The 21595-nt window shown below is 48.4% G+C and overlaps 5 protein-coding genes across 5 annotated transcripts; 4 read left to right on the top strand and 1 right to left on the bottom strand.

The window, feature by feature from the left end:
• Positions 1-2342: 2342 nt before the first annotated feature.
• Positions 2343-5195, top strand: HOO65_080066 (Transcription activator AMTR1; the record flags this gene model as incomplete). The annotated part of the gene is made up of 1 exon (XM_071001415.1): positions 2343-5195. The coding sequence occupies one exon, from the start codon at positions 2343-2345 to the stop codon at positions 5193-5195; it is 2853 nt and encodes a 950-aa protein (XP_070856297.1).
• A 1686-nt stretch (positions 5196-6881) lies between these two features.
• Positions 6882-9199, bottom strand: HOO65_080067 (AAA family ATPase; the record flags this gene model as incomplete). Its single annotated transcript, XM_071004177.1, has 2 exons — positions 6882-8692; positions 8770-9199. 2 exons carry the CDS (start codon positions 9197-9199, stop codon positions 6882-6884), a joined length of 2241 nt encoding a protein of 746 aa, XP_070856298.1.
• A 424-nt stretch (positions 9200-9623) lies between these two features.
• Positions 9624-11470, top strand: HOO65_080068 (uncharacterized protein; the record flags this gene model as incomplete). Its single annotated transcript, XM_071004222.1, has 3 exons — positions 9624-9630; positions 9672-10340; positions 10413-11470. The coding sequence occupies 3 exons, from the start codon at positions 9624-9626 to the stop codon at positions 11468-11470; spliced, it is 1734 nt and encodes a 577-aa protein (XP_070856299.1).
• Positions 11471-13269: 1799 nt separating this feature from the next.
• On the top strand, positions 13270-14292 carry HOO65_080069 (1-phosphatidylinositol phosphodiesterase; the record flags this gene model as incomplete). The annotated part of the gene is made up of 1 exon (XM_071001416.1): positions 13270-14292. The coding sequence occupies one exon, from the start codon at positions 13270-13272 to the stop codon at positions 14290-14292; it is 1023 nt and encodes a 340-aa protein (XP_070856300.1).
• A 4055-nt stretch (positions 14293-18347) lies between these two features.
• On the top strand, positions 18348-19460 carry HOO65_080070 (1-phosphatidylinositol phosphodiesterase; the record flags this gene model as incomplete). The annotated part of the gene is made up of 1 exon (XM_071001417.1): positions 18348-19460. One exon carries the CDS (start codon positions 18348-18350, stop codon positions 19458-19460), a length of 1113 nt encoding a protein of 370 aa, XP_070856301.1.
• Between the last annotated feature and the right edge of the window lie 2135 nt (positions 19461-21595).

The raw sequence follows: 21595 nt of genomic DNA on the forward strand, positions 1-21595 counted from the left end.
GGCATACATAGAAAGAGGGCTAGCGACTCTGGCCTGTCTGCATTCAAAAGTCGCCGGGAAAACAGTAGAAGCAGTATTGGCAGGAGCAGCAGCGACAGAAGCAAGAACAGAAAGAATGCTAGAACAAAGCCTCGCCCACCCTCGGATTTGGCTGCCTGTTATCTCCGAGCGTTCTTTCCTTTTTTTTTTCTATTTTTCTTTCTCTTGCTTATGATCTGCTTTGTTCTACTGCTATCTGTCATGCTATGCAACTGCCTGTTTGTTTCGTGTTGTGTCTGTCTTGGTGTCTCTCTTGCCCTCTTGTCTTGAGCGCCATTATGTAATCCGGTAGAGCGGAAGACACAAGCGCCTGGGTAAGGGGAAAAGGGCAGTAGTAGCCGAAAATGCCGATGGGAAGGCAAAAGGGCTAAATCCATAAAAATCAAGAACACAGCCAGCACCAACACCAAAGGAAAAACAAGGCATTATTATAGTCTGCGAGAAAAGCAGAGGAACAGGCTCAGGTAAAAAAACCGCAGGGTTCCACTAGTAGAAAATACAGTGCAGGGAAGGCTTCTCTCTCTGCTTTTTCTTCTTGCCCTTTTCCCCTTCCCTTCCTCTGCTCCGAGGCAGCTACCTAGACAGAAATGGAGCTAGGGCCAAGAGGTACTTATTAACGCCTGTTAGCATGAACCACATTAAGGGCAGGTCCCCCGTTCAAGTTTGCCATTAGGTGGGTATGCGCGTGGAGAGCCACCAGTAGCAGGCGGCGCAAAATAATCAGGATACGAAAGCGGCGGACGAAGAAAACCTAAGCCCAAACGACTAGAGGAGCAGTTGAGGCTCGAGGAAACCAAGACACCTTGCCTTGCAGACGTGTCGGCTTACATGATGTGACAGGATCTTAAAGAGATAGTGCGTGTGAGCGAGAGAGACGTGCACTTGATGCAACAAAGGGTAGCACAGAGAGAGGCAGAGAAGGTAGGTACATTGGTACACTGGTACATCGGTACGTGAGAGCTTGTAAGTACTTGAGACAGGTCAAGCGAATCAACGAGAAAAGAACCCCATCCCAGCGAACGGAAAGAGAAAACAATCCAGATTCAAAGGGAAGGCGCAAACAAGACCAGAATTAATTTCCCCTCTTTTCCTCACCCCAAAAGAGCAAGAAGACACAAGAGAGCAAAAGTAGAGGAAAAGCAGAAAAAAAAAAAGGGAAGTCGCAGCCCAAGCCTGGAGCCCAAAGCTTGGCCCGAGCCTGCCCCCCGGTCCAAGTCATCACATGAATAAAGTTAGTGCGGCAAGCCTTAGCCTAGCGGCAAGCTGGATTTGGACCGGGTATTATTAACATTAACCCCAGCCGCCAGCCAGTGAAAAAGGAAAAAGAAACAAGGGAAAAAAGAAAAAAAGAGCAGCACTGAACTAACAAACAGCTGTTGAGGAAAGAACATGCCTGTTCTCCGTTTGGTGTATCAAACAGATAGAAAAAAAAGCCTGACTTCCTGCTGAATTTTCTGTTCCAGTCTGTTTGCTTTCGTTCCTGCCTGTTTGCTTGCATTTCTTCTGATGCTACTTGCCTTCGCTATTTAGCTATACTTCCATCCCCCATTCCCATCTCTCTTTGCTCTTCTACTTTGTCTCTTCTTGTTCCATTTTTCCACTTTTCCATTTCCTTCTTGTTCTTCTTCCACTGCCCTCTGCTCTTCGTCTTCTTAGCCAGCGCAGACAAACAAACCCTGCGAAGATCCAACCCAGCAGTAGCACAGTTCAAGATCTATTTAATCGCTGTTTTTATCTTCCCTTTTATCGCCTCTTTGTTCCTTCTCTTTCTTTTTCTCCTCTTCTTCGTCTTGGTCTCTTCTTCCTTTCTTTCTATCCCTCCTTTCTTGTCTATCTTTGTTGATTTTCCAACGGCCGATATAAACGTCATCCTCGGCTGTTCTTGTTTGCAAGGCTTGAACAAAGCCCGGTTTTGCACTTGACTCCAACTCCAAAATATTCTTTTTTGGCGGAACTTTTATTTTCCGTTCATTTTTTTTCTCATTGTTACTGCTTTTGGCCTGCCTGGTCCGGGTCTTTCCCTCTCCCTGCTAACACCTCTAATCAAGCAAGTTTCCATCCTCCCATTTCTAAGGAGCTTATGGGTAAAAACCTTGACACACGCACAACCAACATACCAGCACCAGCACCAGCACCAGCACCAGCACCAGCACCGGCCAGTCACATGTCTGCTACATATTGCACGGAAAATATACACCACGCGTCGAGCCCCTTCTTTTCGTAGCCTTCGTCTCTACCTTTGTCTTTTTCCCCTCTTGAACCTCCTTTAGATCATCGCTACTATTTCTTTCCTTCTTGCCATCATGCCAGAGTCCAATGCAATCTCTAGCTCTGGAGGAGACGCGCCTTCACAAGATGCTGCTTCAACCTCGGCTTCAAATTCCCGAGACGCTGCATCATCGGCCTGGAACCGCTACCAAAAACAACAGCAGCAGCACCACAGAAAACACGAACCATCCATAGCCAACATCACTAATAGAACCGATAGCGACTCGCCCAGTCTTTCCCCTCTTGACATGGTCTCTTGTACCTCATCTACATCTACTATGGCTACTGGTCCCTCACCTTCCACGCCTTCCAATACTGCCGTCGCTATTGCTACTGTACCTCCATCTCTGACTCCCTCTTCTGCCCCTCCCCATGCCTCAGATGACTCTGCTCCCAGGAAACGCAAGAAAATGGCACGGACAAGAACTGGATGTCTTAACTGTCGCCGCCGTAAGAGGAAATGTGATGAGGGCCGCCCCAGCTGCATCGCATGCAATAGACGACAAGAGACCTGCGAATGGGGCGTCAAACTCACCTTCCGTGCTGAAAACTCTCTTAGTATTTTGCAAAGCCATCCGTCCATGTGTAAGGGCCTCAAGCGCCCTCGCACCTATGAGATTTTGGACGTCAGAGACGAAGTTATTAGAGACTACCACCTTCATATGCCCGCCTCGCCTGATGTCGCAAGCGACTACGACAGCGATGACCACCATTCTGCTGGAGGGGCGCCGGCGGACCGTGCTCTCAAAAAGCATAAACACCACGAGGAGGCCCGTCATCAGTCCCAGTCTCAAGCTCAAGCTCAAGCTCAAGCCCAGGCGCAAATTCACTCCCAATCACAGCCGCAGCAACTGCCCGAGGAACCTACCGGGTCTCACCAACACACTACCCCCAAACAGCGCTACAAACTACCCGCACTTCTGAGCCCCAATCGTTCTCATAGCCACGCTCTTGCCTATAACACCCATGGCCAGCACGGCGACACCAGCTTTGTGCCTTCTCCCCTATCACTTCCTACTGTTGGTCACTCTCATCCTAATTCCCACTCTCCCCACCCTCACCCCCAACAATCCCACAGCGCTTGTGGCTTCCCTTCGCCCGTTGGACATTCTGCGTCACTATACGTGCTCCCAGATGATAGACAACCCGTCCCTCCATCTACCTTAAACAAACCCGCTCCTGAGTTATCATCGCATGACCGCCCCTCTGCGCCTGGCCCTGCCATTTCTCCCCGTTCCGCTAAGACCTCCCCTCTGTCTGCCCAGCAGCGTCTTACTGAAAGTGCCGTGGCAAATCTGCTTTATCTGAGCAGGGGGGGACCCTCGCCTCCTGTCTCGCATGTTGCTAGTAGTACTGCTTCAGACAACAACCCCTTGTGCCACACCCACAGCCAGAATATGTCTCCTGTTGCTGCAGGTGCTATGCGTATAGGCTTGACACCACCTGCCACGGAAGCCACACAAGTCAAGGAACAACAACTCTACTCGACTGAATCTTACCATGGTGATGGAATCTTCGTCCCCGGATCAGTATACCTTGATCTACACTCCCTTCTCCGCCATCATCTCTTTCGTGAGAGCCAGTCAGCCCACCGAACGCGTGCTGGAACACCAGCTACTCCCCAACCTATACGCAGTAGTCATGGGTCTTTTAATGACAGCGCCGCTGTCAATCTACCTTCTCCGATCGCTCTTGAACAGGCGCCTGCTCAAACTGCCGCGTTTTCTCTTTCTCCTAATGAGGAAGGCAAACTATGGAAGAATTGGGTTGAGGAAATCGCGCCTTGGATGGACAAGTTTGACTGTGACAGAACCTTTGGCCATATCCTCCCCGCAATGACCCGCCTCAATGAACATCTCAAGTACGCCATGCTTTCGCTCTCTGCCCGCCAGTTAGAGCAAGCCAATCCAGGCGACAGCGGCCTGAGTCCTAATCTTAGTCTCAATCTGTACCGTCAAGCAGTCTATAGTTTGCTACCTCAACTGTCAAAACGCACTACAGCCGTGTTGGCTTCGTGTGTAATACTTTCCATCTTTGAGATGCTGAGCTGCAACCCCAAGATGTGGAAGCGTCACATGGATGGCTGCGCCAGTCTACTCGAGGCAATCGGAACTAATGGGTTCGTAGGCGGTGTGGAGCAGGCGCTTTTTTGGGTGTTTGCCCGGATGGACGTGGGCGGCAGCATCATTTCATGCACAAAGCCTCTTATTCCGGTGCACCAATGGGCATCCAAGACCGACCTGGATGCTGATGTGGGCCTCTTCCGCAGTAGTAATAGTACGCGGGGCTTCGGGGAGTGGGCGAATTACGCTGTGTACCTGACGGCGCAAGTGCTTGATCTCCTGGCTGTGACCTTGCTGGAAGATACTGGCAGCGTGGCAGGACCCAGAGCCAGCTTTAGCGATGGATCAACACGCAGTGATTCTGAGTTTCGCAACTGCTGGACCAAGCTGTGGGCATATCTTGAAGATTGGCAGGCGCAACGGCCAGCCGAGCTACAGAAAATCATGTGCATTCCCGGCTCGGAACATTCGCCCTTCCCGACTATTATTTACAGCAATATGACAGCCATGAGCGGCAACCAATTGTACCACACCGCATCACTGCTCATGTTACAACACAAGCCAGCAACTGTCAAGCTCTCGCCCAAGAGCCGGTCAGCCCTCTGGCACGCGCGACAAATTTGCGGCATAAGCATGAGTAACGATTTGCACAGCGTGTGGATAAGCAGTGTGCAGCCGCTATGGATTGCAGGCCGCTGCATGAGCCATCCGGCGGAGCACAAGGCCATTCTGGATCTGCTAGGCAAAATTGAGAGAACGTGTGGGTTGGCTACAGAGTGGCGGGCGAATGATTTGCGCGAGCTGTGGGGAGATTTAGAGGAGTAAACAAATAGAGAAAGGGAGAGATGCCTTTTCTTTTGTTTCTTCACTACATTTCTTTTTCCTCTTTGTTTCGGGAGGTGATTGTTGCTAACGACGCGACGAATTGTTTTTTCTTCCTTTTTTTCTTTCTTTTTGATTTGCATGCCATGTACCATGATTTTTCGATTTTTCGATTTTTCGATTTTTCGATTTTTCGATTTTTCGATTTTTCGATTCTTTCCTTGTTTCTGTGTTTGTTTTGGTTTTTTTTTATTGGGAGGACAAATTTCTATGATTCCATGACGTTTACTAGATTTTCTTATCTTTTTTGATTTCTTTTCTAGTGCTTCTTTCAAGCTCTTGATACCAATTAGCTGTTTCTTGGGTTGTATTCTGTATTATTGATACATAGTCTCAGAGGTATAGTACCCTACTACTCTACCATCTTCCCTATATTTACAGTGATCTTACACTGCTTCTACACTCCTAGGTCCTTTTAATCCCACTAAACCCTTCAGTAAACACACGGCTGACTGCACCGCTAAGCTTAAACCGGTAGGCCTGGCTCCCCTGCGTCAAACCCATAGGGAAAGGGGCGCTGATTGCCATGGATGTGACGGCTGCAGTAGTACCGCTGGCTAACACGGTAGCGCAGCCACAGGGCACCAAAAACACGCCATGTCTAAGGCAATAAATGACTTAGGACATGGGAAAAAAAATAACACTCGGCGCTAAGACCTCGGAGAACCGAGCTCGCGTGTTTTTGCTTGTCACGTTCGCTATTGATGGTAATGGTGCAGTGGTCAATGGTAACGGTGATAGTGGTGGTTGTGGTAGTGCAGTGCTTGGCAGAATCGAACTGATGACATGATGCGTTATGTGCTATGCAAGCCCAACAGAGCGCTTCATATTGTTTGTTATTACGTTAAAACAAAAAGTCCGAGTCGAAGGGGGAAAGGGCGGGGGATCATTCCACATTTCATGATGTGATATCTCCCCCCTCTCCTGTCCCCCTCAGGTCAGATGGCATGGCATCTCCAAGCGCCATTCTTTCTGTTTTCCTTTTTCCTTTTTTCCCTTTCCCCATCTCTCGCCCTCTTCTCCACATTTCTTCTCCACACTCCTGAGCTTTCTCCGCATTCTGTCCGAATCGGGAAGTACCCACTAAATAACCTTTTTCAACTCCCTGCTCTCGTAAAAGGCCCGGGATGGAAGGTAGCCCGATCATGCAAATTATGGGGCCGCCTCCAAGCCAAAGTTTTCACACCCTTGCCATCCATGTCGCTTCAACCATAGCAAACTTAGTAATCACGGTATGATGATTCTTACTCTTTACTGTGTACTTGGCCGGTTGGATGACGGCCATGCCTAGATGTGGCATCACTGTACTTGGCTGTTAAAGACTCCACTCCTGCAGGAAGGCTTGCTTGTGTCGTGGGGCGGGAAAGATAAGGAGAGAGTGCTCATGGTGGATTTCACTTAAGTGCCAAGGCAGAGTTGCTGTAGTACGCAGGAGGAAATGAAATAAAAATAAAATAATACAAGGATTCTGACTTTTAGAACAAAAGCAACGCTCTCGTAAGCTTGTCTATTGCCTTTCGTGGCTACCGGATATCACATCGTTTTCTTTACACCACCCCAAACCCCACGTCCTCCTGTTGCTACTGCATACCGCCTCTACGCTTCTTTTAACCTCTACTGTATACTCATTTAAACCCGCCGACGCGCGTTCTCGGCCCACCGTTTATACCGCGTGACCATCTCGGATGAAATACTACGCGGCATTGCATGCACCGCCGCCAGCAAGTCCTCCATGCGAACCGCCTTGTCAAACGGCCTCTCGCCGCTATCCACAAGCTCCTGCACAGCATCGCCAGCATTATTACAAATGCCCTTGATGTCAGCGCCGGAAAACCCGTCTGCTGCACTCGCCAACGCCGCAAAGTCGACGCCATCGGCTAGCGGCATGCGACCCGCATGAAGCCGGAAAATCGCCTCACGCTCGCACTGGTCTGGCGGACCGACGTAGAGTAATTTGTCAAATCGTCCTGGCCGCATCAGTGCCGGGTCAACACCCTCGGGATGGTTTGTCGCGCCAACAACCAATACACCCTGTAGAGACTCGAAACCGTCCATCTCTGTAAGCAGAGACGTAACCACGTTGGTTGCTGCCTGTGAGCGCGATGCTCCACCGTTATTCCCAGGTCCGCCACCACGCGTGGTGGCTAGTGAGTCGATCTCATCGAAAAAGATGATGCAAGGCGATGCGGCACGCGCACGTGCAAAGAGTAGCCTCACGGCCTTTTCTGACTCTCCGACATACTTATCTAGCAGTTCAGCGCCCTTGACCGAAAAGAAATTGAAGCCTGACTCGGTGGCTAATGCCTGGGCCGAGAGGGTCTTGGAACAACCAGGCGGGCCGTAGAGCAGCACGCCCTTGGCAATAGTGGGGTTGACGCGTTGGTTGGATGTTCGCATGACGCTGCCGATCAGCGACTGTAGCGTCTTCTTGATGTGTGCCTGGCCTCCAATGTCTTGCCACGTGACACTAGGCGGCTTGAGGTTGATATCGTGCATGGCAGTGGGCTTGACACGACGTAGCGCCTCAGTAAAGTCGACCATGTCCAGCACGGCCGTGGAAGCGGCAGGCGGCGGCTGGTTAGCGCGGCGCAAGCGGATCTTGTGGATCTTCTTGGCCTGGAGAGTCAGTGAGAACAGATCGCCGGGGCTAAAGGCATATGTGCGCTGAGCAAGGTGGTCAAGTGTAGAAGTTGCTGTGGCTGGGTTGAGTGGAATGTTAAAGGACTGCAAAATCTGTAACCGGGCTTTCGGGTCGGGTGCTGGAAGGAGGACATTATCGTAGAATCGCTGCGGCTTTTGCAGCTTAGTTGGGATATCAATAAGGTAGTCAAGGCACGTGGCTACTACTATGATCTGCGGCAGCTGGCCGGTCGCCACAGCCTCAGCCGAGAGCGAGTCTAGTTCCTGGGCAAAGAAGTTGATGACCGAGTTGTAGTTGGAGCGGTCCTTGCTGATCATCTGGTCAAAGTCATCAACCAACACCATGCTAGGCTTCTGTGCGCGTGCCTGTTTGAATACCTCATGGATGGCCGATAGTTTGTCAGCTGGTTCGACACGGAACGTACGGCCCCAGTTGGTTGCTGCTAACTTGTTGAGAATAAATGTGCGGCCCGTGCCCTGACCACCGCTGATGACAAAGCCGCACGAAATGGCATCTCCAGGGATGTAGCTAGCGGTGTAGAAGTTGGCCAGGAAGTCATTGAGTGTCTCGACTTGAGACGCGTAGCCTGGGATGTCGCTGATGATGAGATCGCCCCCATAAGTCTGCTTGCTATCAGTTATGGCCTCATCGCCAGCGACAATCTTGACGAGTGTCGTCTCGGGATTGAACTGGGCATTGCTCTCGAAACTGTCGTTGACCGTGACAGCCTTGAACAGTTTCTTAGCGCCGACGCAGCTAAGCTCGACCATCATGCCTGGGAATATTTGGCCAGCACGCTCTGTTTGCAGTAGTAGTTTTATCAGCAAGTCGTGTCCACTAACGTGAATCTTTGCTTAGTTGAATGTAACAACTCACCTAGAAATCGCTTTGCTAACCATTCCCATGCTAGCTGGTCTTTGGGCGGAATTGGCTTGACATCTTCGCCATCCTCCTTCAGAATCACTGTATCGGCATCTGGTGCCTTTTCTGCACCTGTTAGCGTCAACTGGATGACATCACCCAGCTCAAAACCGCACAGCTTGCGGAAGGTCGTGGTCATCTGCACAACATTGGGGCTGACGTTCTTGCCGCCAGGCATCAGCCAGAGCGACGCTTCGCGCCGTTTAATCTCAGACTGGTCATCACTAGGGATTGACTCAAGGACGCATGGCCAGCCGCCGTCTAGCTTAGAAGTCAGGGCCAAAAACGATTCTTTAGAAATGTAAACCCTAGACACTCCCTTCCACGTGTGCTTGGAATTGTCTAGGGTCTCATGGACTGGACGGACTTTGAATTCAAGGGCCATATCAGGGAGCCGCCTTGGAGATACCAGATCTTTGGGGGAAGGGGGGAGACCTTGGAACCGATAAGAAAGTGCTTATTGTAGGCTGGGAATGATTCACATGCTTCAATGTTGTAACTTGTGGAGGGTTCTGAGGGAACACAAACACAAAGCTTTTCCTGAAAGTGGGGCTAAATACTATAGGGTATACACAAAGGCGGGGTCTTGAATGTCACCAATAAATATGGGACTAACTCTCTGACTCTACCACTATGCACCTAAATATGGATTTGCAGCCCCACTAATGTGGAAGGGTTCTATAGAAACAAGGCCGTATCCTGCCAAAGTGGGGCTTTCAAACTCTCACTGCTTCTTATGACAAGCTTCAAGCCGCAACTGAGACTAGAGACACCCCACTTCTCCTTTCTATTTGTTCATTTCCTAGACCATGAACGGTATTAACAAACTCATACGCTTCGTTTAATGCGCCAATTAGTTAGCATCCGGCCATCGCTAGCATCGCAGTCATGTGCGGTGTTGCCGCTCAACAGTGGCCGACACAGACACAAGCATAGGTGCAAATACATTCCCGCTCGCCTCCAGTCATCCTTGTCGCCATCCAGCCCGCCACCACCAGAGAATCCAGCCTCTTCGTCGCCTTCCTCATCGCAATCGCAGACATCGCACAAACCCTTTTGGCCACGGCGTCAACCACCGCCCTTCTCGGCCCGCAACCCACACGAAACGCACGCCTCGATCTTTACCCAACTGTTTCCCACACGCGACTCGTACCGGCCTCGGCCTCCTCCCCCGCGAGTTGTTGTCAGCGATTCGGAGATTGAAGAAGATGCAAGGCGCAAGGCTGTTGAGGATGCGACCCATGCAGCAGCATGGGAAATCCCGCAGAGCGAGCGGCCTAGTGTAGGCGGTGCCGGTGGATTGGCGGGGAAGCGTAGTGACGAGACGTGGCGCGAGCTACGTGAACGCTTCCCGGCATTAGGGAATCGCAGCCCGACGTTCCGTAGCAAATATTGGAACCTACAACAGGACCACTTAGCCATGCTCATTATCAAGAATACCCTGACAAGTCTGGCTCCGTCAGACTTTAACCGTATTGTACCGCCGGGAATGCATCTACCCAGCTCATTCTGGTCGATCCTCAAAGGTAAGTCACTTTTTATTTCCCATCTTGATCCTCTCCTAGTGTTTTCTCACGCTAAACCTCCTACGCTTGCAGTCGTTGCCAAGCGCAACCCACACACCCTAGAGCCCAACGGCACATACTACCTTCTTTTCCCTACCGAGACCAACGCCATTGTCTACCGCGAAGAACTATACCGCTTGCAACGGCTCTATTCTAAACGACCCTTCAACCAGCCTGACTTCAAGCCCGATGAGCTCACAACCAAATTCACCGTTGCTGCCCCAAATGCCCTCAAGGTCAGCATGGAAATCGTTGTCGGTCCACAAGATATTCTCAATCGCTTTCGCCCCGGCTTCAAAGCCAACTTATTTCGCCGCAAGGAATACGGCATCGACCCGTCTGGTGGAGCGGGAGGTGCTGGTGTCGACACGCTCGTGCAACTCACTCTACACGGTGACCAGATGACTCTTGGCCGATTGTACATGCTTCTCAATGAAGACGGCCGCGAACGCGGCATGCCGTGGGGTCTCACACGCCAGTGGTGTCGCAACGGCGTAGCATTTAGCCTCGAGGACGCGAATTTGCAGGGCCGTAAACGCACGCCTAGCACCGCAAACGCACACACCACAGCAACAAATACAGCCCATAACGCTACACCCTCATTGTACCCTGGAATCAACGAAGGCGATGCTATTTTTGGTAGTCAGCCCTTACAAAAAAACGATCAAAACGAAGACGAAAATGAGGAAGAAGACATAAACCGCTACGCAAAAGGCGGCAGTGGCGCTGCCCCCCACGAGCTTGCAGCTACCGAAAACCCGTTGTATGTTGGTTCGTCACAGTTCCTACTGCTCTTCACATCGCACATTGAGGCGCAGCGTTTTGTGCGCGCGTGGCATACGCGCACTGTTTTGTTCCAGAATTCACGAGCGAGGACGACAAATTTCCATGCTCGTGTGGTCACGGAAGTGTGGCTTGATGAGGTGACGGATGCGGAGACGGTGGTTCCCGGGCGGCAGGGTCACCATTCCCAAAGTCAGCAGCCGATGGGGAGATTAAATGTCCAGCAGCCGCGGCCAGTGAGCGATAAGGACAATGAGCGGCGTAAGGGCACGTATTCACACTATTACAAGCGCCGGGTAGTGTTATAGAGGCTAGACTGGGCTAGGTAAGGAGGGCGTTCTTAGGATTAAATGGGGAGGATAGTTTAGATTATAGTACGCCTGGAACAAAGTAAAGGAAAATGTACATGTTAAAGAAAGTGGCAAGACAACAGACTAGGGAGATACAAAAGAAAAGCGGCAAAACGATGTGTGAAAAAGAGCATTTCCTCCGACTTCCAGTGTGTATGAATCCCATCATTAGTCAAGCGTTAACCTGTGTTATGTAGCCATGGGCATATGGGCATTAAGCCTGGTTCGCCGAGGAGGGCTAAGTTTGGGTCTACTATTATGCAGTGTGTGTGGGGTCAGCTAAGAGAACTCAACGACTGTGCCATTTGACAGACTGGTAGATGGGAGCGTGTTTAAGCCACTAAATAGAAAAACACCATAGTCTATGTAGGGTAGAAAAAGAGAGCAGCAAGATGCCGCATAAAACGCTGGCTGGCAAGACCCTGAGGTTTCGCCGTATCCTTCGCCGCTGTTGGAAGCGCTCCACTGGGGGCAGATAGATGAAATAGGTAGAATTGGATTGATTTAAGCCAAGAATGTTCCTAGGTCCTTTAGCCATGGATAATCTTTCCTGGCAAGTCCTGGGCTTACTACTCTGCTGAAAACGGGATAAAGGGTCCGTCCGAGTCGGGCGGCCAAATAATACGTCTTGGGAAGCCGGACGAAAAGTCACTCCGAGCTGCCGCGTTTAGAACGGCGGTTTGTCGTAGAGTCTGCATTATGCGCTACCATGCCTTACGTTCTACGTTGCTGCTTTAACTAGGGCCTAGCTTTGTACTACAAATGGATAGATACAACACTTGTCGGAACAATCTACTGAATTGGTGAAGCTTGTCTCTCTATTCTTTTTCTAAAGTGTCAAGTTCTTCCATCATGCACAGCTAAGCTGGAGTATTCAGGCTCGGGTTTACCCAGGGTTAATCCGACTGAAGACAGATTCCCCACAATACCCATCCTCCATGTAGTTCATCCAACATTCATCCAACAACACTCATATATACGAAGGCAAACTAATTAGCATTAATTCTATGGCAGGGCCGTAGGTGCGAAGAAACAAACAAGGGATCAGCCGGCCTTATTGTTAGTAGACGTGTTTTAGCTGCAAGACATAGCATGTAAGGCAAGACTGGGCCTGGCGATGCCATGCCATCCCCTTACTACCAGGGGCGAGCGAAGAAGGAAAAAAGACTGAAAAGAGCTTGCGCTAAGAGAAGAGACCTAGGGCTAAGGCTTCTTTCTGAAAAACAAAGACCCTGGCAAGACGACTATAGGCTACATACAAGAACCAACGAGAGATACTGCAGCCCCTTGCCTACAACTGGCTTAATCCAGGCTGCTACCCTGGTTGCCGGCTGCTTGGAAATGCCTATTAAGGGTAAAAATAGTGGCATACAGCTGTATCATGCTTCTAGCTATTTCAAGGGTTTATGCTAGCTAATCATGGACTTTTTTTCTCAATTCTCTCTTCCATGAAAAGTGGTGAGGGCAAAACGAAATCTTTAGACTAGCTCCCTAGCTGACAAGCGCTTTTCAAGCAGGATTTCATCATGGCTATCACGGGAATTTCGGACATTGACAATGCGAGGCTAGCAAAGCGAGGCCAAATGCAGGTTATTAATACCATAGCATGTCCGCTGCTCATGAATCTATGCGCCGTCTCTCCCTCATCAACTAATTGTATCATGACTAACTTCCTCCCGTCTTTCTCCCGCCCTTCCATCCGCCGCCGATCTTTGAGCCAATACGATACTGGTATCTGATTTGACTGCGTTATTGACATGCGCTTCTCTCTCTTGGCGAATATAGCTTTCCTAGCCCTCACTCACGCCGGTAGCTACAATCATGTCGACGACCCTTGGTCCTTTGACGTCAATGATGGCTCATATGCTGACTGGATGTACTACATTGCGGATAATACCCCTCTATCGAGTCTGTCCATCCCTGGCACGCACAATTCCATGACATACAACATGGACAACTACTATCTGGAGGGGCAGAATGTGCCTTTAGCAAAGCAGCTTGCTGGTGGCATCAGATACCTTGATATTACCTGTTTACCTGTTGGAGATAAGCTCATGGTATATCATGGGCTCCATGAGACTGGCTACAGTTTAGAAGATGCCTTGGCCCCTATTTATAACTTTCTCCATCGACATCCTCATGAGGCTGTTATCCTGCGCCTTCAGAGGAGTAGCTCACTTGAAAGAACCAAAGTCTTCACCGACTTGCTTCGCAAATACTTGACCCCTGAGACTGTTATTGGCAGTTACGCTGACAAGTATGTATACAATAGGGGTGGTGCTAAAATCACCACTCTTCCGACTCTTGGTGAGATTCGCGGCAAGCTTTTTATCTTGCAGGACTTCGGCAGCAAGCCCAGCGGTGTTTTTGGATTACCCTGGAGCTCTCCCCTTATTTCCAGCTACCACTGCAAACTTGGAATTGGCAAATTATTGGTGGGGGTGAAGTGGCTTGTCCTTAAAAGTTATATTCGAAGTCTTTCTGGAAGAAGCTCTAAGAAGCTCTACATCACTGACGTTACTGTTAGTTTTGGCTCAAGGCCCATCGACGTTGCTGCTGGTGATAGGGCTGATGCTGGGATAAATAGTTATCTTGGTACCTATTTGGAATCGGTCACGGCGAACCATTTTGGGGAATTCTTCCTCAACGGCAATAGGGCCCGTATTGGAATTATTTCTATGGACTTCCCTGGCTATAAGCTTGTTGAGCAGATCCTGAAGTTCAACAATATCTACCAAGTGATACCCCTTGGCGGTATTGGCTACCCTAGCTATTACTAGGGAGTTACAAGTCTGAGCCTATAGTAGACAAACGTCCCGAGATGATGATGAAATGCCAGCAAAAGTTGCGATAAAGTTAAATAAAAAAATATTACTACAAAATCCTGTTTCCCATCTTTGGGCTCTTTTTCCCAAGATGCCGGACTAACTAGCCTTTGGTGTGAGTGTGTGATACGTGATGGCCTTCATCCTTGGGTTCCCGTTCGTTCAAACTGACGTCACGCAGATGTCAAACACAAGGTCGGAGAAGTATTAGAGAGGCAAACAACTTGAGAAGTAGTGCATTTCTGTTACCGCTATAGCCTAAAGATCAAAGAGACATACATGCCTATATAGGAAAGGCGGACAAGCAAGCATTGCTCTTAAAATAGCATGACTATGAGATTAGCTTCTATATGCACCTACATGCAGGCTCGGCGCGCACACCAATACTAAGCTTAGGAGTGTAGACTCTTGACAAAGCCTGAGGTGACAATGGCGACGATGACGACGTCTCGCTCACCATCATGTCACAATTGGCTCTGCATTTAATGGGATGCTGGACAATTTTCACAGGCTAGTGGCTAACGAACTAGTAGGGTCTAGTTTACAGCTTGCCAAGCTTAGATCTTTCCAGTGTGTTTAGCGGATGGCTCACTGTAATTAGGCTTATACAGCAGTCAAGCGTGTAGAAGGGTTAGGCCCTCTAGTGCGCCTCGTGCAGTATTCTAGTATCGAAATAGAGGGCGTTTTGGCAGGGATGCTACGAGCCTGTGGACGTAGATACTTGCGTGCAGTAAAAACAGCGATCTGTACCGGGGTCACTCACTTCTCCAGATACCTATCCTATGTCCATTTGATTTGAATATATTTAACGTCTACTGGAATCACCAAGATCAAACGACGCTATCCTATGTCCATAGATTGCCTCATGTGGTTATAATATGGGCCGTGTGCAAAATCCCCTCCCGAGCTTCTCAGTCTTTGGCATTCAGTGTCGGCGTTTACTCCTCCAACTACTGTAGAATCACCCTTTCCAGCTCTCACTTTAAAGCTTCTCAATGTGATGGCCAATAGGCCACGAGTTTTGGCAGATGGAAGTGACGAAGGTTGTCGTACACCAAGACTCCTGCAATCATACCACATTCTCTAATGATATCTTAAATGGTAGAAAGGATATTGAGGATAGAGGTCATGGGTGTGATGGGCTACTGTTGAGCGAATTGCATCCAATGCAGCGATATAGATTAGATGGAAGCTTGTGCTACTTAAGCTTGGACTTCAGATCGTGTACATTCCCTTTGGCCATGTAATTATACATACTTTGTTGAATCGGATGGCAGCCTCCCTGCGGGCTGTGTAAACTGACTGGAGTATTTATTAAGGCCAGGCCAGAATTCACAGCCGAGAACAACGAAATTCCAAGCCTGCGTAGTAAAAGAAGTGTGGCTCAATGAGGTGACGGGTAGCGAGACAATTTGTTCTAGCGTGGTAGAGCTAGCGTGTTAAAATCAAACAGCATGCTAGAGACTGAATCTGTAGTAGACGATATGGACTACTCTAGCATGTTTAGAACAAAAAGTGAAGAAGAAATCTACTTGGTTTTATTGAATAGAAGTGGTGAGACTAGGGTAAGGGGAACAAAGCAAGATATGAAAGCAAAAGAGGAAAAGGAACAAGTGAGCAGAGTGTTTTCCCCAAGTACGCGTTGCCGGTCCGCGCCGCAATGAGCCCATGCTATTGCTACTAGAATATAGGCGTTAAACTTAGAATGGGTGCTGTCCTGGCATAAAAACCTCTCGACGTAATGCTCTTATATGAGCAGCAGGAACAAGCCCCTGACCTTGGATCGCTTACGCCGCTAGGCAGATGGAGCTAGGCCTAGGCTCGGATTTACCATCGACTTACAGAGGGGGGGGGGGGGTACAGTGGCAGCTAAGGGGAAACACTTTGCTTTTTTGACCATTGCTACGTTAAACATCAAACATGCGCAATGCCGAGCACCCGCGAAAGCGCCTAAGATCAAAAGAAGCTTAAACAGTTTGGGGTATCTATTTCTTCGGGTCTCTAGGCATGTTTTGTGCGTTGCAGCTAACCTGGTGGCAGATGCCAAACAGATGTAACCCGAGGGGCGCTCGAATCACATTCATCGCGACAAGAATCTGGCTTTTGCTTCTTGAAGCTCAGGGCATTCATTATAGAGCTTTCCTACATAGCTTCACCAATGTCACGTCACACCTTTAATTTCATCTGGTTCTCTGGGCAAGGCTGACGGCCCTTGTTGATTCTAGCTGGCACCCCTACTCACAGAACCTGACTACTCCTCCATACAATGGCGCAGAACACAGATTTTGGTACAGAGATGTCGGGAAACCACCGGAAATTTGTTATTTCCAGTCCAGGATTAGCCAATAGAAATGCCGTGCCGTGTCTAGAGACAGTGAAGGGGTGGGGAGCATCTTGAAGTTGGCAAGTATAAAGGTAGCATAAGCTTAGTCTATATAGGGAGGGTCAGGGAGAAATGCAATGCGGTGCCGCATAGAACACTGATTTGCAAGATAATTGAGTTCCCATCATACCTGGTCCCGTTATTAGGAGTACAAATAGAAGGGTTAGCCTGCTAGAACGTGATAAACACCAAGCGAACGTTCTGCTGGACCCTGGTTGACAGGCACAGACTAAGCGACTAAAATTAGAATAATTCCAGGTGAGAGTACCCCTACTGCTAAAGTTCGAGGCGTCTTTTTCTACCAAAGATAATGAATGGCTTCTCGTGCAAATCAGGGTTGGATTTTTCTCAAGCTTATTAGTGTGATTAGAGCCCCCAAGTTTAAGTGTTGGCATATGCCACGAAGCGAGAATATGTTTAGAGACTGAAGAAATAAAACAACCTAAAATGCTTCTAAGCTTCTATGGACTTGGATGTTTTTAGCGAGCCCTTGGCAGTTTAAACACCTCAAGTAGCAAAGATTAAAAAAAGGGTTCGACTGGATGGCGAGCTACGTTTGCCGTAGATAATCTCTCACCTAGAAACCCCCATCTGCGCTGTAAGCCTGACAGCTAGAGTGTTATAATTTGGTAGAAACCACATAAAAAGGCGCAAAGGGTACAAGTCAAGGGGTGAGCAAGCGAAACTACTAAACAGCAATCCGAGCCAGAAAGGAAGAGAAAAAAGCCACATGAACATCACCCTAAGCTATGGCCAGGGCGTAGTTCCATGCTACGTATGGATAGACAGACGACCTCCATTAAGCCTTCATGTATATCAGTGTGATCTGACTAACATGACGTTTTTGTGGGAGGTCCTAGCTTGGGCGCAGCTACGAAGGATGGAGGCATAAATAAACAACGGGGAGTGCTAGCCGAGTTCCTAGTAGTTATGTTTTCGGTCTAGGATGTGTATGTGCCGTAGCATGAAAAAACACTAGATAGAACATGCACTAATAATGACAGCTACACCATGCTTTTGGTGTTTTCGAGATATTCCAAGGATTCATGCCAGCTAATCATAGGCCCTTTGTTCATTCTCGGTTGGGAATAGCAAGAGAGGAGCAGGAGCGACAACAGCATCATCGTTCCGGTTCTAGCCCACCAAACGAATGCTACTCGGGTGTATCGCTAGGCTATCATGATGGCTTTCACTAGGTTTTAGACTTCAGCGAGGTGAGGTTGCCAAAGCCGGGCCAGATCCCGACTATTAATATGATGGCATGCCCGCTGTCTAACGTAGTACATCTCCTTTTTTCACTCATCAGCACATCTTCACCAATACTCTTCTTTCTTCTTTCTTCTTGTCTTCTTTATTATCTTCTTTTTTGTTTTCTTTCTTGTTTTCTTTCTTGTCTTCTTTATTGTCTTCTCTTTCTACTCTTCTTTCTCGTCTTCTCTTCTTGTCTTCTCTTCTTTCTCTTGCCTTCTCTTCTTGCCTTCTCTTCTTGCCTTCTCTTCTTGCCTTCTCTTCTTGCCTTCTCTTCTTGTCTTCTCTTCTTGTCTTCTCGTCTTTCTTCCCTTCTTTCGTCTGCTACCCATCTTTGAGCTTCTGTACTACGAGCACCTGCTTTGACCTTGTTATCAATATGCGCTTTTCTCTCTTAGCAACCCTGGCTTCTCTAGCCTTCACCTACGCCAAGAGCTCTGAAGAGAATATTAATGACCCTTGGTCGTTTAATGTCGGTTCTGGCCAGTACGCTGACTGGATGCAGCGCATCAAGGACAACACGCCTCTGTCAAGTCTGTCTATCCCTGGCACCCATAATTCCATGACGGACAAACTAGATAACGGCCTTCTACGAGGCCAGGACACGCCTTTGGCCCAGCAGCTTACTGGTGGTATCAGATACATCGACATCACCCTACAGAACACCGATAATAATCTGTTGGTATACCACGGAACCAGCAAGACTGGCTACAATTTCGAGGAGGTCTTGACCACCATTTATAACTTCCTCGATGACCACTGTCGTGAAGCTGTCATCATACGCATCCAGAAGAGTACTCTGCTTAACGGGTCCCAGGCCTTCACGGACTTGCTTCGTGGATACTTAAACCCTGGAACTCCTATTGGCAATCGTGCTGCCCAGTATGTCTACAATAGAGGTACTCCTGCAAGCACTACTCTCCCGACTCTTGGCGATCTCCGTGGCAAGCTGTTTATCTTGCAGGACTTTGACACTAAACCCAGCGGCGTTTTTGGCTTCCCCTGGAGCTCTCCTCTTATCTCTAACCACCACTTCAAGTTTGGAGTTGGCAAGCTGTTGGTGGGAGCTAAATGGCACACCGTCAGGAAGCATATTGAAGGTCTTTCTAGAAAGAGCGCTGAGACGCTGTACATCACTGACATGACAGTTAGTGTTGGCTCTAAGCCCATTAGCATTGCCACTGGCGATGAGAAAAATCCCGGCATGAATGGCCGTCTTGGCATCTTCCTGAAGGACACCAAGGGGGGCGATTCCAATGAATTCCTCTTCGGATTCAGGAGAGCTCGTCTTGGAGTTATTTCCATGGACTTCCCTGGCAAGAATCTTGTTGAGCAGATCCTGAAGTTTAACAAGTTTTACGAAGAGATTTCCACTGCCGAGGGTTACAGTCAGCAACCCCCTCCATCCCCCGGCTACTCTGATTCCAACGCTAGTCCTAACACCAACTCTTACCCTAACCCTACCACTGCCCCTGCCCCTACCCAGTATTAGAAAGCTATATTACGAATCTGGGTTTTTGATGCATAAAGAAATGATGAAGTTAATAATGAAAAGGTGGCCAAGGTTGCAGTACAAATAAATAAAAATATGTCACTACGAAAAGAATCCCACTGATGCCTGTTTTCTTTAAAGCCTAGCTAAACTCAAGCTTGAATGTGTCGTCTGTGATAGTCCTTACTCTTGGTACCTGTGTTCGTGTCTGAATCTGTTTTCATTGTCCTGTTCATTTAGCGTGGCGCCAGGCGTATGCTACAGAAGCAGTGTATTGCTGCTGCCAATATAGTCTAAAGATCGGGGAGAAGTGCCTATATTCAACCGGATAGCAAAAGAGCACCGCTTTCAAATGGTGTAGTCACGATACGTTAAATGATGTAATACTACCAGATTCTTCTCAGATAGCCTCACAGGCATTCTGCTTTTTCCTTTGCATTTGTGTCACTTAGTCAACTTTTCGCTCTTCTGTGATTATTAGTGGCGGACTTCCACAGGCAAGTATTCCTAATATAAGGCGGTGGCTTTGAAATGCAGATTTCAGGGACTCCTGCAGTGTCAAGGATCAGGTCAAAAAAGGACCCAAAAGATAGAGGATTGGATCTCATTTGATTGTCAAAGGTCCTGAACCTCAGACTCTAATAAAGTCTTCTGATGCGTTACTGCTTTTGTTCCCTTAGTTAATGACGCCGGGGCCTCAAGAGTAGATGCAAGTGAGCTGCTCTTATGCCTTTCGATTCGTCTTCTGAGGTATTCAAACTGAGAGCTAGCTTTAAGCGCTATCTTTGGGGTCCTAGGAACCCAAGGGCCAGCCAGGCCTCCTCTTCGATCGCTGCTGGAGCCTGTAGCTGCACGTCAAGCTTTGATATCACGCTTCCTCTATTCAATGGAACAAGCCCAGCCTCTTTAAACACTCCTTTGATATTACTTTTTTATCGTAGCTGCTTGGTAGGTAGCATAAAAACCAGAAAGAAATCAGCCTTGGAAACGTAGGCTTTCGAGCACCTGATTAGATGCTCAATTTCTCGACCATAGGTCTTCTTTAGTGGTCCAAAGCATTCGACATCAAGAGGCTGAAGGAGGTGAGATGAATGAAGTGGCATACACAGTGTGATGATGTGGTTGACGTTACAATATTTCTCAAATTTGACAGAGTGGTGGCTGTCATGCCCATCGAGGATCAAAAGTTGATAGCAGCCAGTTGATCAAGCCATAGTGTGTTGATCAAAGTGCCTGAGCTACCCAAGACCTGGATCATCATTTGCCCAGCCATTTTAAGTTGTCACAATAGCCCAGTTGTCCAGGAGGTTGTGTTCTTGGTACCATTTAGCGAGGTGAAGTTGGCCTGCAACTGCAATGAATGGCGCGATTGTCTAGTCTTCTTCATTGATCGCTTAGATGACTGTGACGCATTCTCAGTTTCCTAGCTCAACTGATTTCACCTTTCCATGTTTTCCTACGCCAGTGACAACCATTCTACTTGCAATATTGCCCATGGTAAAGCAAGCCTCATCAAAATTATAAATGTCAACCAAGTTGATACCATACTTCACAATTGATTGTGCTTTCCACAAGCCTAAACCAATCACGAATAAGGGCTAGATCTGCACATTTAGCCCCCTCATAGTCATATCTTTGATTAAAGCACGTCTTGAGGTCTGGCTGTCGCTTGATGAGGTTAGAGGCCCAGGTGTCATAGTCGGCAAGCAGTCGGTTGGCAATTTCTTCCACACCACGAAGCCAGGGAGGGGGGAGAGGACCATTGAGAGCCTAGGTCGACGATGTGTTGAAAAATAATCTGTTCTTCTAGATCAGATAGTTTGAACGATTTAGGGACAATATCACCTCGAGAAGGTTTGCCATGATATTGATCATGGAGGGTACTAGGCGGGACTTTTTATATCCTTGCAGCGTGATAGATGCGTAATTTTGGTTCATTTGGGAGGGCCTGACGAGCGAGAATTATATATTTATACATATTTTAACAGTAAACGTTAGGAGGATATACAGAATATCCTGTAAAGAGAAGAAGAAGGAATAATTAATTATTGAACTTATTCCATGTCTGTATCTTGTCTAAAGAGTGGATCTCAACCGATTTCTATATTCATCACCATGGGCCTTGGAAGAAGGTC

The sequence above is a fragment of the Ceratocystis lukuohia genome (assembly GCF_044167205.1).
Source record: "Ceratocystis lukuohia strain C4212 chromosome Unknown Supercontig8_pilon, whole genome shotgun sequence".
NCBI classification, from domain to species: Eukaryota; Fungi; Ascomycota; class Sordariomycetes; order Microascales; family Ceratocystidaceae; genus Ceratocystis; species Ceratocystis lukuohia.